Genomic DNA, 12630 nt, shown 5'->3' with positions numbered 1-12630 from the left:
CCGCCGCGGGGTCGCGCTGCGGGGGCGGCCGGGGCGGCCGCGCGCGCGCGGGAGCGCGCCGGGCGCCATCTTGGAAAAGGCCTCAGGCGCCCACCTTCCCCACTGTAGCCCCGTCGTGGCAACAGTTCTTATAACGTGGTCATAATGACAGTAATCATAATAATGGTGGTATCTGTTAAGCGCTTACTATGCGCAGAGCACCGTTCTAAGCGCTGGGGGGGGGGATACAGGGTCATCAGGTGGTCCCACGTGAGGCTCCCAGTCTTCATCCCCATTTTACAGATGAGGGAACTGAGGGATGGAATAATAATAATGTTGGCATTTGTTAAGCGCTTACTATGCGCAGAGCACCATTGTAAGCGCTGGGGGGGATACAGGGTCATCAGGTGGTCCCACGTGAGGCTCCCAGTCTTCATCCCCATTTTACAGATGAGGGAACTGAGGGACGGAATAATAATAATGTTGGTATTTGTTAAGCGCTTACTATGCGCAGAGCACCGTTCTAAGCGCTGGGGGGGATACAGGGTCATCAGGAGGTCCCACGTGAGGCTCCCAGTCTTCATCCCCATTTTACAGATGAGGGAACTGAGGGATGGAATAATAATAATAATTCATTCATTCAATAGTATTTATTGAGCACTTACTATGTGCAGAGCACTGTACTAAGCGCTTGGAATGGACAAATCGGCAACAGATACAGTCCCTGCCCACTGACAGCCTTACGGTCTAATCTGGGGAGACGGGCAGACAAGAACAATGGCAATAAATACAGTCGAGGGGAAGAACATCTCAAAAACAATGGCAAATTTGTTAAGCGCTTACTATGTGCAGAGCACTGTTCTAAGCGCTGGGGGGATACAGGGTCATCAGGTGGTCCCGTGTGAGGGTCACAGTCTTCATCCCCATTTTACAGTTGAAGGAACTGAGGGACGGAATAATAATAATGTTGGTATTTGTTAAGCGCTTACTATGTGCAGAGCACTGTTCTAAGCGCTGGGGGGAGAAACAGGGTCATCAGGTTGTCCCACGTGAGGCTCACAGTCTTCATCCCCATTTTACAGATGAGGGAACTGAGGGACGGAAGAATAATAATAATGTTAGTATTTGTTGAGTGCTTACTATGTGCAGAGCACTGTTCTAAGCGCTGGGGGGGAATACAGGGTCATGAGGTGGTCCCACATGAGGCTCACAGTCTTCATCCCCATTTTACAGATGAGGGAACTGGGGGACAGAAGTGAAGAGACTTGCCCACAGTCACACAGCTGACAAGTGGCAGAGCCAGCATTCGAACCCGTGACCTCTGACTCCCAAGCCCGGGCTCTTGCCACTGAGCCACGCTGCTTTCCTAAGGGTCATGGAGGAGGGGCCGAATGGGGTCCATTTAGCTGTTCCCCTCCCCACCCCAGACTCCCAGGACGTGGGTTCTAATCTCTGCCTCCACCACTTGTCAGCTGTGTGACCTTGGGCAAGTCACTTCTCGGGGCCTCAGTTCCCTCATCTGGAAAATGGGGGTGAAAACTGGGAGCCCCACGAGGGACCACCTGATGACCTTGTATCCACCTCAGCGCTTAGAACAGTGCTTGGCCTGTAGTAAGTGCTTAGTAAATACCAACGTTATTATGATGATGATGAAGTCACTTCACTTCTCAGGGCCTCAGTTCCCTCATCTGGAAAATGGGGATGAAGACTGTGAGCACCACTTAGGACAACGTGATGACCTTGTATCTACCCCAGTGCTTAGAACAGTGCTTGGCACAGAGTAAATGCTTAATATATACCAACATTATTATGATGATGATTGTCAGTTCACTTCTCTGGGCCTCAGTTACCTCATCTGGAAAATGGGGGTGAAAGCTGTGAGCCCCACGTGGAACAACCTGATCACCTCGTATCTACCCTAGTGCTTAGAACAGTGCTTGGCACATAGTAAGCACTTAACCAATACCAACATTATGATGATGATGATTGCCACTTCACTTCTAGGTGCCTCAGTGACCTCATCTGGAAAATGGGGATGAAGACTGTGAGCCCCGCGTGGTACAACCTGATGACCTTGTATCTACCCCAGTGTTTAGAACAGTGCTTGACACATAGTAAGCGCTTAATAAATACCACCGTTATTATTATTATTATTGTTACTTCACTTCTCTGGGCCTCAGTCCCCTCATCTGTAAAAGGGGGATAGCAACAGTAAACATGATGACATTTGTTAAGTGCTTACTATGTGCAGAGCACTGTTCTCAGCAATGGAGGAGATACAAGGTGATCAGGTTGTCCCCCGTGGGGCCTCACAGTCTTCAATCCCCATTTTCCAGAGGAGGGAAGCAAGGCCCAGAGAAGTCAAGTGACTTGCCCAAACTCACACAGCCGGCAAGTGGCGGAGCCGGGATGAAGTCGGGGAGCCCCACGGGGGACAACCTGATGACCTTCCATTCATTCAATCGTATTTACTGAGCGCTTACTGTGTGCAGAGCACCGGACTAAGCGCTTGGAATGTAGAGTTCGGCAACAGAGAGAGACAATCCCTGCCCAACGACGGGCTCATAGTCTAAAAGGGGGAGACAGACAACAAAACAAGTAGTTGTATCTCCCCCTGTGCTTAGAACAGTGCTCGGCACATAGTAAGCGCTTCACAGACTGTAAGCCCGTCAAACGGCAGGGACCGTCTCTATCTGTTGCCGACTTGTTCGTTCCAAGCGCTTAGTACAGTGCTCTGCACATAGTAAGCGCTCAATAAATACTATTGAATGAAAATACTATTGAATGAATCATCACCATTAACTAGAAGCAGGGTGGCCTAGTGGATAGAGCACGGGCCTGGGAGTCAGAGGACCTGGCTTCTCCACTCGTCTGCTGTGTGACCTTGGGCAAGTCACTTCACTTCTCTGGGCCTCAGTTCCCTCATCTGTAAAATGGGGATTAAGACTGTGAACCCCATGGGGGACAACCCGGTTACCTGTATCTCCCCCAGCGCTTAGGACAGTCCTTGGCACACAGTAAGCGCTTAACAAATACCATAATTATGATTATTCTCAGCTGCACCCCTCTCTGCTGTGTGACCTTGGGCAAGTCTCTTAACCCTCTGGGCCTCAGCTACCTCACCTGCAAAATGGGGAGTGAGGCTGTGAGCCCCAAGTTCATTCATTCATTCAATAGTATTTATTGAGCGCTTACTATGTGCAGAGCACCGTACTAAGCGCTTGGAATGGACAAATCGGTAACAGAGGCAGTCCCTGCCCTTTGAAGGGCTTACAGTCTAATCGGGGGAGACGGACAGACAAGAACAATGGCAATAAATAGAATCAAGTGGGACAGGGACCGTTTCCAACCCGATTAAGTTGGATCTATCTCGGCGTTCAGTAAGTGTCTGGCACCCAGTAAGCGCTTAACGCCTACCATATTAAAAAAAAAAAGGAAATTAGGCAGGGTGCCTCCCTGTCGAGGGGTGAAAATGACCACCAACCTGGAGAGCCAGAACCCAGCACCTCCTCCCCACACCACATCTAGCAGCTATAAGTTTTTCCACCCCGCCACTGCCAAACCCCGTTTTCAGTAAGCTCCGAGCTCCTCGAGGTCAGGGACTGTGTCTTCTCCATTTATCGAGTGCACGCTACCTCCTCGTCAATATCTGCCCACAGCCTCCCTCCTTAGGCTCCTTCATGTTCCCCAGGCACTCAGCACAGTGCTCTGCACCTAACAGAAGTCCAGTAAGGTGCTCAGCACAAAGGGAGGATGAGCTACGGTATCTTTGACCCGGGAGATGCTTGTTTACATATAGATCACGTTTAATAGATACTGGCGATGTCGATACTGATAAATTCTTCTGGGAAATGACGGGGGAGATGTGGGTTCGGGTGATGAGAGAGGCCACTGGGGTCTCGATCGAGGAGACCCCAGGTTTTCGACGATTTCTTGAACAACGAAAATTGAAACGCGCCGACTCTGTCCAGTGTGTAAGTTGTCATGAGCGCACACGCCGGCCTCATTAACCGATTCCCCCCGCCTCCCGTCACCCCGTCAACCAGTCCCGGAGGGGCAGCCGTAAGACCAGAGAGCTGAATGATTTATTGCCACAGCTGCACAGACCGAACACCGGAGCTCCGAGGAGCACGACGTAGCGGGGAGGGGAAATGAGCTGGGGATTAGAAGGGAGGGGAGAAGGGGTCTCTTGGGTGGTCAGTGGGCACAACCCAGGAGGGTAGTGGCCAGACTGTGGGGTTTCGGAGGGATGCCGGATGGCGTGAGCTCCTCTGGGCCCCCGTAGCGGTACAAGTTGGGACCTTGGATGAGGTAGAGGCCATGAGCTGTACACAGGGCGCCGTCCACGTGGTCATGAGGGAAGAAGAGCTCCTTCCAAGAGTCCTTGGGGCCCTGGGCCAGGTCCTTGACCCACATGTGGGATCCTGGCGGCCACAGACGAGAGATCTCATGAGACCTCCCCCAACCCCAAATTCAAAGAATCCCCCAAACCCAGCCCCAGCGTCCTCCCTCCCTTCTGGAGTTCCGGGGTTCCTCATCCCTCCAACCCTCCCCAGTTCCGACTGATTCATTCACTCGTATTTACTGAGCGCTTACTGTGTGTAGAGCAAGGTACTAAGCGCTTGGGAGAGTACAATACAACGATAGACACGATCCCTACCCACAACGAGTTTACAGTCTAGAGGGGAGGAGACGGACATTAATATAAATTAAATAAATTACAGCTATGTATATAAGCGCTGTGGGGCTGGGACGGGGGGACGAACAAAGGAAGCAAGTCAGGGAGACGCAGAAGGGAGTGGGAGAAAGGAAAGGGGGGAGGCGTCAGGGAAGGCTTCTTGGAGGAGATGGGCCCTCAAGTAGGTTTTGAAGCGGAGGAGAGTAATTATCTGTCGGATTTGAGGAGGGAGGGCGTTCCGGGTCAGAGGCGGGACGTGGGCGTGGGATCGGCGGTGAGATAGATGAGATCGAGGCACAATGAGAAGGTTAGCGTTAGAGAAGCACGGTGCGTGGGCTGGGTTGTAGTAAGAGAGTAGTGAGGTGAGATGGGAGGGGGCGAGGTGATTGACTGCTTAAAAGCCAGTGGTGAGGAGTTTTTGTCTGGTGCAGCGATGGATAGGCAGCCACTGAAGTTCCTTGAGGAGAGGGGAGACCTGTCCTGAGCATTTCTGTAGAAAAATGATTTGGGCCGCAGAGTGAAGTATGGACTGGCGTGGCGAGAGTCAGGAGGCTGAGAGGTCAGCAAGGAGGATGATGCCGTGCTCCAAGTGGGACAGGATGAGTGATTGTATTCACGTGGTAATAATAATGGTGGCATTTGTTAAGCTCTCACTATGTGCAAAGCACTCTTCTAAGCGCTGGGGGGATACAAGGTGATCAGGTTGTCCCATGTGGGGCTCACAGTTTTAATCCCCATTTTACAGATGAGGTAACTGAGGCACAGAGAAGTTAAGGGACTTGCCCAAAGTCACACAGCCGGCAAGTGGCGGAGCCCAGATTCGAACCTACGACCTCTGACTCCCAAGCCCGGACTCTTTCCACTGAGCCACGCTGCTTCTCGAAGCAATTTGGATGTCTATCCAACCTTCCCCCAGCCTCCCCTCTGCTTTTCCCCTGGTTCCCAGTCATCCACCCCCATCCCCGCCCTGCAACCCCAGCTGCTACTGACCGGAAATGAGGTACAGCTTGGAAGATCTGGGGCAGGTGAAGGTGGCATCCACCTCGTCCAATGTCTTGTCACCAGGGTTGCCCAGTTCCTTGCTCAGCCGTCGGGGGTAGCCGGAGACCAGGGTGAAGCCTGCCCTTCCCCCGTAGATGTATACGTTGGAGCCCTGAGAGAGGATGGGAGAGGATGGGAGAGTTAACAAGAGTCTGACCCAAACCCCCTACCCCTGGGCCCCACCCCCCATCACAGACTGCCCTCTGCCCCACCTGAATCAGGTACACCTTCCCCTCCCAGCTGAAGGCCGCGTCCACTGGACCCTGGACCTCGGGCCACTGGTGGCTGATGGGCCAGGCGTGCCAGCCGTCCCGGTGCGAGTCCACTCGCCAATACCTGAACCCTGTGGGGACCAAACCCCGGACTGGTCAGAGGGGGATCAAGGAGAAGGGTGGACGGGGAGGGATCGAAATGCTGCGGGGAGTTGTCTGAGGTCAGGAGGAAGGGTTATTATTATTATTATCATTATTATTAATAATGATAATAATAATTATGCTACTTGTTAAGCACTTAGTGTGTGCCAAGCGCTTTCTATGTACTGGGGTAGACATAAGTTAATCTGACTGGACACGGACTCTGTCCCACATGGGGCTCACACTCTTAATCTCCGTTTTACAGACCAAGTAACTGAGGTGCAGAGAAATGAAGCGACTTGCCCAAGGTCACACAACAGACTTGTGGTGGAGCCGGGATTAGAACCCAGGTTCTTCTGACTCCCCAGCCCATGCCCTAGCTCTGCTTCTCAGGGTTGGAGAGGGAGTGAGGGGGGATGGCGGGAAGGGGTCGAGGAGGGGGTTGGGCCTCCGGGGCCCGGTCGCTCACCGTTGAAGGCGTAGATACGCCCGGAGTCGTCCGAGAGAAAGGCCGAGAAGGTGAGGTTGCTGCAGCGATCGTCTTGAGGCTGCGAGCTGTTCCGGTGGGCCCCGTGGCCGTGCCCTGCAGGAAAGCCACGGGGCAGGGGGAGCATGATCCATTAGGGGCAGGGCTGGGGGCAGAGCCTGAAGGGAGAGGGCAGAGAGGGCAGGGACAGAGGCGGGGGGTTGGAGTAGGGGAGAGGGGATGCTGATGGGGCGGTGGGCAGGAAGTCACCTGAGGCAGAGCTTGGCGATAGGGATGTAAACACACACCAGATATGAAGGACAGGACAGCAGGGTTGTGGACTCGACCTTTGGATTTGGGGCTAGGACTGGGGGACAACGGGAAGCGGGCTGGAGAGGAGAGGTCTTCATCTCCTCCAAGAGGCCTCCCCTGACTAAACCCCCCTTTCCTCTTCTCCCACTCCCTTCTGCATCACCCTGACTCACTCCCTTTATTCATCACCCCCCTCGCAGCCCCACACCACTTACGTCCATATCTGTAAACTTATTCATTTATATTAATGTCCGTCTCTCCCTCTAGACTGTAAACTCACTGTGGGCGGGGGATGTGTCCACTTATTGTTGTCTTATGTTCTATCAAGAGCTCAGTACAGTGCTCTGCACACAGTAAGCGCTAAGGAAGGAAGGAAGGAAGGAAGGAAGGAAGGAAGGAAGGAAGGAAGGAAGGAAGGAAGGAAGGAAGGAAGGAAGGAAGGAAGGAAGGAAGGAAGGAAGGAAGGAAGGAAGGAAGGAAGGAAGGCAGGCAGGAAGGAAGGAAGGAAGGAAGGGGCTGGGGAGGAAGGAAGGAAGGAAGGCTGGGGAGGAGTATTAGAGGAGGAGGGCTGGGGAAGGGCAGTGGAGGGGGTGCAGTGGGAAATGGACTTGGGAAGGGGGCGCTGAGGGAGGAGGTCTGGCCGGGGGCTCAGAGAGGGGCAATGAGGAGGTGCTCACCTCTGCCCGGGCAGTGTATGAAGTAGTCGCGGAGGAGCAGGGGGTAGTGAGGGGGGACCTCACCGGAGACGGGATCGAAGCGCAAAAAGCGGCCGCCCTGGAAGCAGTAGTAGCGGCCCAGCCAACGCACGGCGGCCGTGCAGTTGCCCACGCTGGGCCAGGTCCGCTCCTTCACCGTGCCCGAGGCGAGCTCTAGGAACCAGGTCCGCCGGCCTGCAACCCCCGACGCGGATGGGCCCCGGTCAGCCAGGGCCCGCCCCCTGCCCCCACCCAGCCTCCCACGCTCCCCCCACCCCCCGGCCGCCACGTACCCTGGAAGAAGAGGACGCCCTCGGCCCTGCACTCTCCCGGGTGGCACTCCATGGCGGCGTCCAGCGGGGTGGGGATGCCCGGGAACTCTTCGGAGACGAGGCGGGGGTAGCCCTTCTTGAGCTGCCCCTTTTCATACACCCAGACGTTCTCACCCTGACCGCACGGGCACGGGGAAGAAAATGACAAAGATACGAGCTCCCTGAGGGCAGGGATCACCCCAATAGGTCTGTCAAACTCTCCCAACTGCTGAGCACAGTGCTGTGCACACGGTAGTCCCTCCATAAATATCGACTGATTCATGGAGAACTAACATGGCCTAGGAGAAAGAGCGCAGGTCTGTGAGTCGGGTGACCTGGGTCTCGATCCCATCTCTGCCGCTTGCCGGGTGTGTGACCTCGGGCAAGTCGCTTAGCTTCTCAGTACCTCAGTTTCCCCTTCTGAAAATGAGGATTCTGTACCTGTTCTCCTCCTTATTTAGGCTACGTCCAACTTGATTATCTCGTTGCTACCCCAGTGCTTAGTACAGTGCTTGGCAGATAGTAAATGCTTAATAAATACAGCAATTAATCAATGGTATTTCTTGAGTGCTTACTATGTGCAGAGCACTGTACTAAGTACTTGGGAGAGTACGATACAACAGAATTAGCAGACAGTGCTTGGCACATAATAAGTGCTTAACGAATACCATCATTTGTATTCCCTACCCATACTGAGTTTACAGTCTAGAGGACTGCATTATTATTGTTGTTGTTAATATTATAATTATAAAATATAATAACAATCACAGGTTGGTCAAGGGAGGTAGAGGGCATCCTGAGATGTCTTTGCCACCCCGAATCCCAGGCCAAAAGAGTCCCAGTGAGTTAGGAAAGAGGTGGGGCAAAAGAGAATCCCAGTGCAGAGGTGAACCCTGCTCTTCTGTATCTACCCCCTCCAGGGTGCCCCCCCCGCCAGTCTCGTCCCCTCCCCACCCTGCCGCTGCCCCGGTACCCGGATGAGGTAGACATTGTCGTGGGCTTTGGGTCGCTCCAGGTGGTGCAGGCGGAAGGCAGCGTCCACGTGACCGCCCACCTCCGGCCAAGTGGCGTTCACCAGTTCCCGGGCACCACCGTGGCTCTTCCATACGGACTCCCCTGGGGAAAGGTGGGATAAGAGCCGGTCCAGCTGGGCCTCCCAGGACCCACTGCAGAGACACCCACCCTTTCCAGACCCCCTCCTCCGCCCCCAAAGATGATTTAGGCCCCCCATTCCTCCTCATTGACTCCTGCCAGCGCCTAGACTTCCCCCTAAACCCCCCTCACTGGGATCCACCATACCTCTGAAGTACATCATGGTCCCCGACTCATCCAGGGTGACCGCATCGAAGCCCCAGTCTTCCGAGCAGCGTCCTGGGAACGTCAGGGGACAGATTGGGGTTCGGGGGTCAGGAGAGGGGAACGGGTTATGGAGATGGGGAGGCGGGGACTCAAAGCAGAAGCCAAGGATGGGTAGCCCCAAGGGGGCTGAAGGGCTAGAGAGACAGGGACGGAGACGGGGGACCCGGAGAGGGCCGCAGTGAGCGGCCTCCCCCTTCCTCACCGATCTCATCGGGGTGCAGCTCTGTCCTGGGGGCTCCATCGGCTCCAGGAGGGGCGGTGGAGGCTCTGTGGGAGGAAAAAGCCCGCAGAGACAATTCCCTTCCGCCCCGTCCCCGGTCCTAATCCAGCCACCGCCCAGACACCACACTACGAGGTACCCTGACCACCTGGACGTCACGGCTGGAAGTCCCCACCAGCCCTTCTCCCTCACCACCTCTTCCCTCCCAAGAGAACGGGAGGGGCTGAGCTACGGAGATTAGGGAGAGGTAGTAATAGGAAGAGCAGAAGAAGAAGGAGGCGGAGGAGAGGTAGAGGAGCGTTAGTAATAGCAGCGGTAACATCGTAACGGTCGATATATTAGTGATATTATTAGTAGCGGCAATATTAGAAATAGCCGCCATGGCAGAAGTAATAATAAAAATAATGGCATTTGTTAAGTGCTTACTATGTGCCAAGCACCGATCTAAGCGCTGGGGGGTGGTGGATACCAGGTGATTAGCTTGTGCCACGCTGCTTCTCTAGAAGTACCAGTAGTAAGCAGGGATTGTCTCTCTTTATTGATGTATCGTACTTTCCCAAGCACTCAGTACAGTGCTCTGCGCACATTAAGCGCTCAATAAAGACCACTGAATGAATAACAGTAGCGGCAGGAGTAATATTAGTGACGGCGGCCGCAGCACTGATCTTGTAGGAGGTCCAGAGGCGATAAGCGGGGCTAGGGAGGGCCAGAGGGCTCCTCTGTTCAGGACCCCTTCCCTGTCTCCCGATCAAGCGTCCAATCCAGGCTGGGCCAGGGGGAGCCCATGTAAGAGCCTGCACTGATCCGCCTCTTGGAACGGAAGTCCCGCTCCTCCGGCCCCTCTGGCCCCCAAGCCCGGTTGGCAAGGGGTGACCAAGAGCAAGCATAAGACTGACCTGACCTGGAAGCCTGGGATCGGGGGGCGGGGGGGGGGGACGGGAACTGACCTTGTTAGGCGCCTTAGCCCAAATGGTCACCGACCTCCACTGTTCACCGATCGCAGCCAACGGGCCCCTCCGCCCGGCCCAGGGCCGTCCCCCTCGGGCCAGGAGATGGCTCCCATACCACCGGGACCGAGTTGTGGGTAGGTACAGTTCGATCTGGCTAGGTCCTGTCCCCAGTCAGGTTCCCCCTCGTCCCCATCCCTCTGCAGGATACGCTTCGTCTATCCAAGCTCACCAGCCTCGTCCTGCTGTCTAAGCTTGGTTCCTCGCCGCCAGCTCTGCCGCTGGAAGGGCGGGAGAAACGGCCCATTCCCAGGCTGGGGAGCCAAGACTCTACCTTCTGCAAGCTTCCCTCCGCACCTACCCTGGCTCCCCTTAGCCCCTTGCCCCGTCCCCAAATCTTCTCTCTGCTCAGCTACTCCAGACCCCCTAGCCCCCTTTCCTCCCACTGCCCAATCTCCCGGCTCCCCTTCCTGACCTGAAGGGAGACAAAGCCTGACCCCCGACCCCCGGGGTACAGTACTACTCACAGTGGATGGGCCAGAGCCAGTGTCCAGCACAGGCCCATGACTCCCAGCAAAGTCACCATCATGCTGGACGCTCGCTGAGTCCGGTAGACTGATGGCGTGGAGGACTTCGGCCCTATATGTAGGCTGAAGCCAGTGATTACATCAGCTTGGCACGACCTGGAACAACCCCCCATCCCCCAACCCCTGCCACTGTCCCTCCCCGCCTCCCTCCTTCCGGCTCCTCCCTTTAACCCTTCCTTGGTCAGCGATGGACCCCCTCCACCCCCCACCAACTCCCTGCCTAGCTTGGGGTTTTCTGCAAGCCTATTTCTACGGCCGTCCCCGCCCCCCAGGATTCCTCCCTCTCTCTGCCCGGAACAGCTGCCCCTTCCTTTTCCCTCTTCCCCACTGCCATCTGCTCTCTCTGCCCGGAACAGCTACTCCCGTGCTTTTCCCCCACCCCTGCCGGGCACTGGCATTTGGCTGTATGGGGTAGATTTCATCAGAGCAAACAAAAGGCAACATCCAAGGCCAAAGCCAGGAAATGACTTCACACTGACCCCAGCCTTGGGCCTGGGTGCCACAGGCCGGACCGGAGGTAACAGGGAGCAGAATGACCCATTTGGTCAATCCCGCCCTGGCTCATAGAGTCCCTCCCTATCCCGTCTGTCTCCAACCACTTGGCACGGTTGGCCAGCTTCTCCTACAAACCTGTGCCCAGTCACGATGGGCACCAGGTCTCATGAAGAGCCGACACCTAGGCCAGCTTCCCAGTTCTCATCTAGTCAACGGCTGGACCGGCCTCCCTCACATCATTCCACCAGAGTGCTGGGGGCGACTGGTGATGATCGTCCTCCCGGCTAAACTCACCTCGCTTATCCAAGTTCCGGTGCCCAGCGGCTGACCACCTTTTCAGTTCCAGCTCCGACGGCACCGGTCTCCAGGTTTTTCTCTGACCAAAACACTCCGCCCCCACCACCTCCAAGCTCAAGATGGAAACCACGTTTTCTTAGGGTATTTGTTAAGTGAGAAGCACCATTGCCTAGTGGATAGAGCCCGGACCTAGGAGCATGGGCCTCTAGACTGTAAGCTCATTGTGAGTTTATATTGTATTCTCCCAAGGGCTTAATACAGTGCTCTGCACACAGTAAGCGTTCAATAAATATGACTGTAAGCATTCTGTGAGCAGGGAACGTGTCTGCTTTATTGTACTCTCCCAAAGGCTTAGTACAGTGGGCTGCACACAGTAAGTGCTCAATTCAACTGACTAACTGAATTAGAAGGACCTGGATTCTAATCCCGGCTCCATCAGTTGTCCACTGTGTAATTTTGGGCAAGTCACTTCACTTTTCCACACCTCATCTGGAAAATGGGGGTTCAGACTGGGAGCCCCATGTCGGTCAGGGACTGTGTCCAACCCAATTTTCTTGTATTCACTCCAGCGCTTAGTACAGTGACTGGCTCATATTAACAAATACCACAATTACTTAAGAGTTTATTATGTGCCACGCACTGAACTAAGCGCTGGGATAGATACAAGTTAATCTTAATCACAGGGACTATCTGTTGCTGAATTATACATTCCAAGCGCTTAGTACAATGCTCTGCACAAAGTAAGTGCTCAATAAGTACTATTGAATTGAATGAATCCTAATCCCCATTTTCCAGATGAGGGAACCAAGGCACTGTCACGTCTCCACTCGCGATCCCCGCCCACCGGGTCCAGCTTGGCTCCCCTCAAGCCCCAGCCATCTGGCTGGACC

The 12630-nt window shown here is 54.8% G+C and overlaps 1 protein-coding gene across 1 annotated transcript; it reads right to left on the bottom strand.

Moving 5' to 3' along the window:
* Positions 1 to 4042: 4042 nt before the first annotated feature.
* Positions 4043 to 11076, bottom strand: HPX (hemopexin). The gene is made up of 10 exons (XM_029058700.1): positions 10889 to 11076; positions 9397 to 9461; positions 9135 to 9206; positions 8809 to 8951; positions 7818 to 7971; positions 7507 to 7719; positions 6521 to 6634; positions 5911 to 6041; positions 5648 to 5810; positions 4043 to 4403 (listed from the first exon to the last, which is right to left on the bottom strand). Exons 1-10 carry the CDS (start codon positions 11059 to 11061, stop codon positions 4177 to 4179), a joined length of 1455 nt encoding a protein of 484 aa, XP_028914533.1. The 5' UTR covers positions 11062 to 11076; the 3' UTR covers positions 4043 to 4176.
* Between the last annotated feature and the right edge of the window lie 1554 nt (positions 11077 to 12630).

The sequence above is a fragment of the Ornithorhynchus anatinus genome, chromosome 2 (genome assembly GCF_004115215.2).
Source record: "Ornithorhynchus anatinus isolate Pmale09 chromosome 2, mOrnAna1.pri.v4, whole genome shotgun sequence".
In the NCBI taxonomy this organism is placed as follows: domain Eukaryota; kingdom Metazoa; phylum Chordata; class Mammalia; order Monotremata; family Ornithorhynchidae; genus Ornithorhynchus; species Ornithorhynchus anatinus.
Note: the sequence above shows the minus strand (reverse complement) of the source record. Positions and strands in the feature narration are given on the sequence as shown.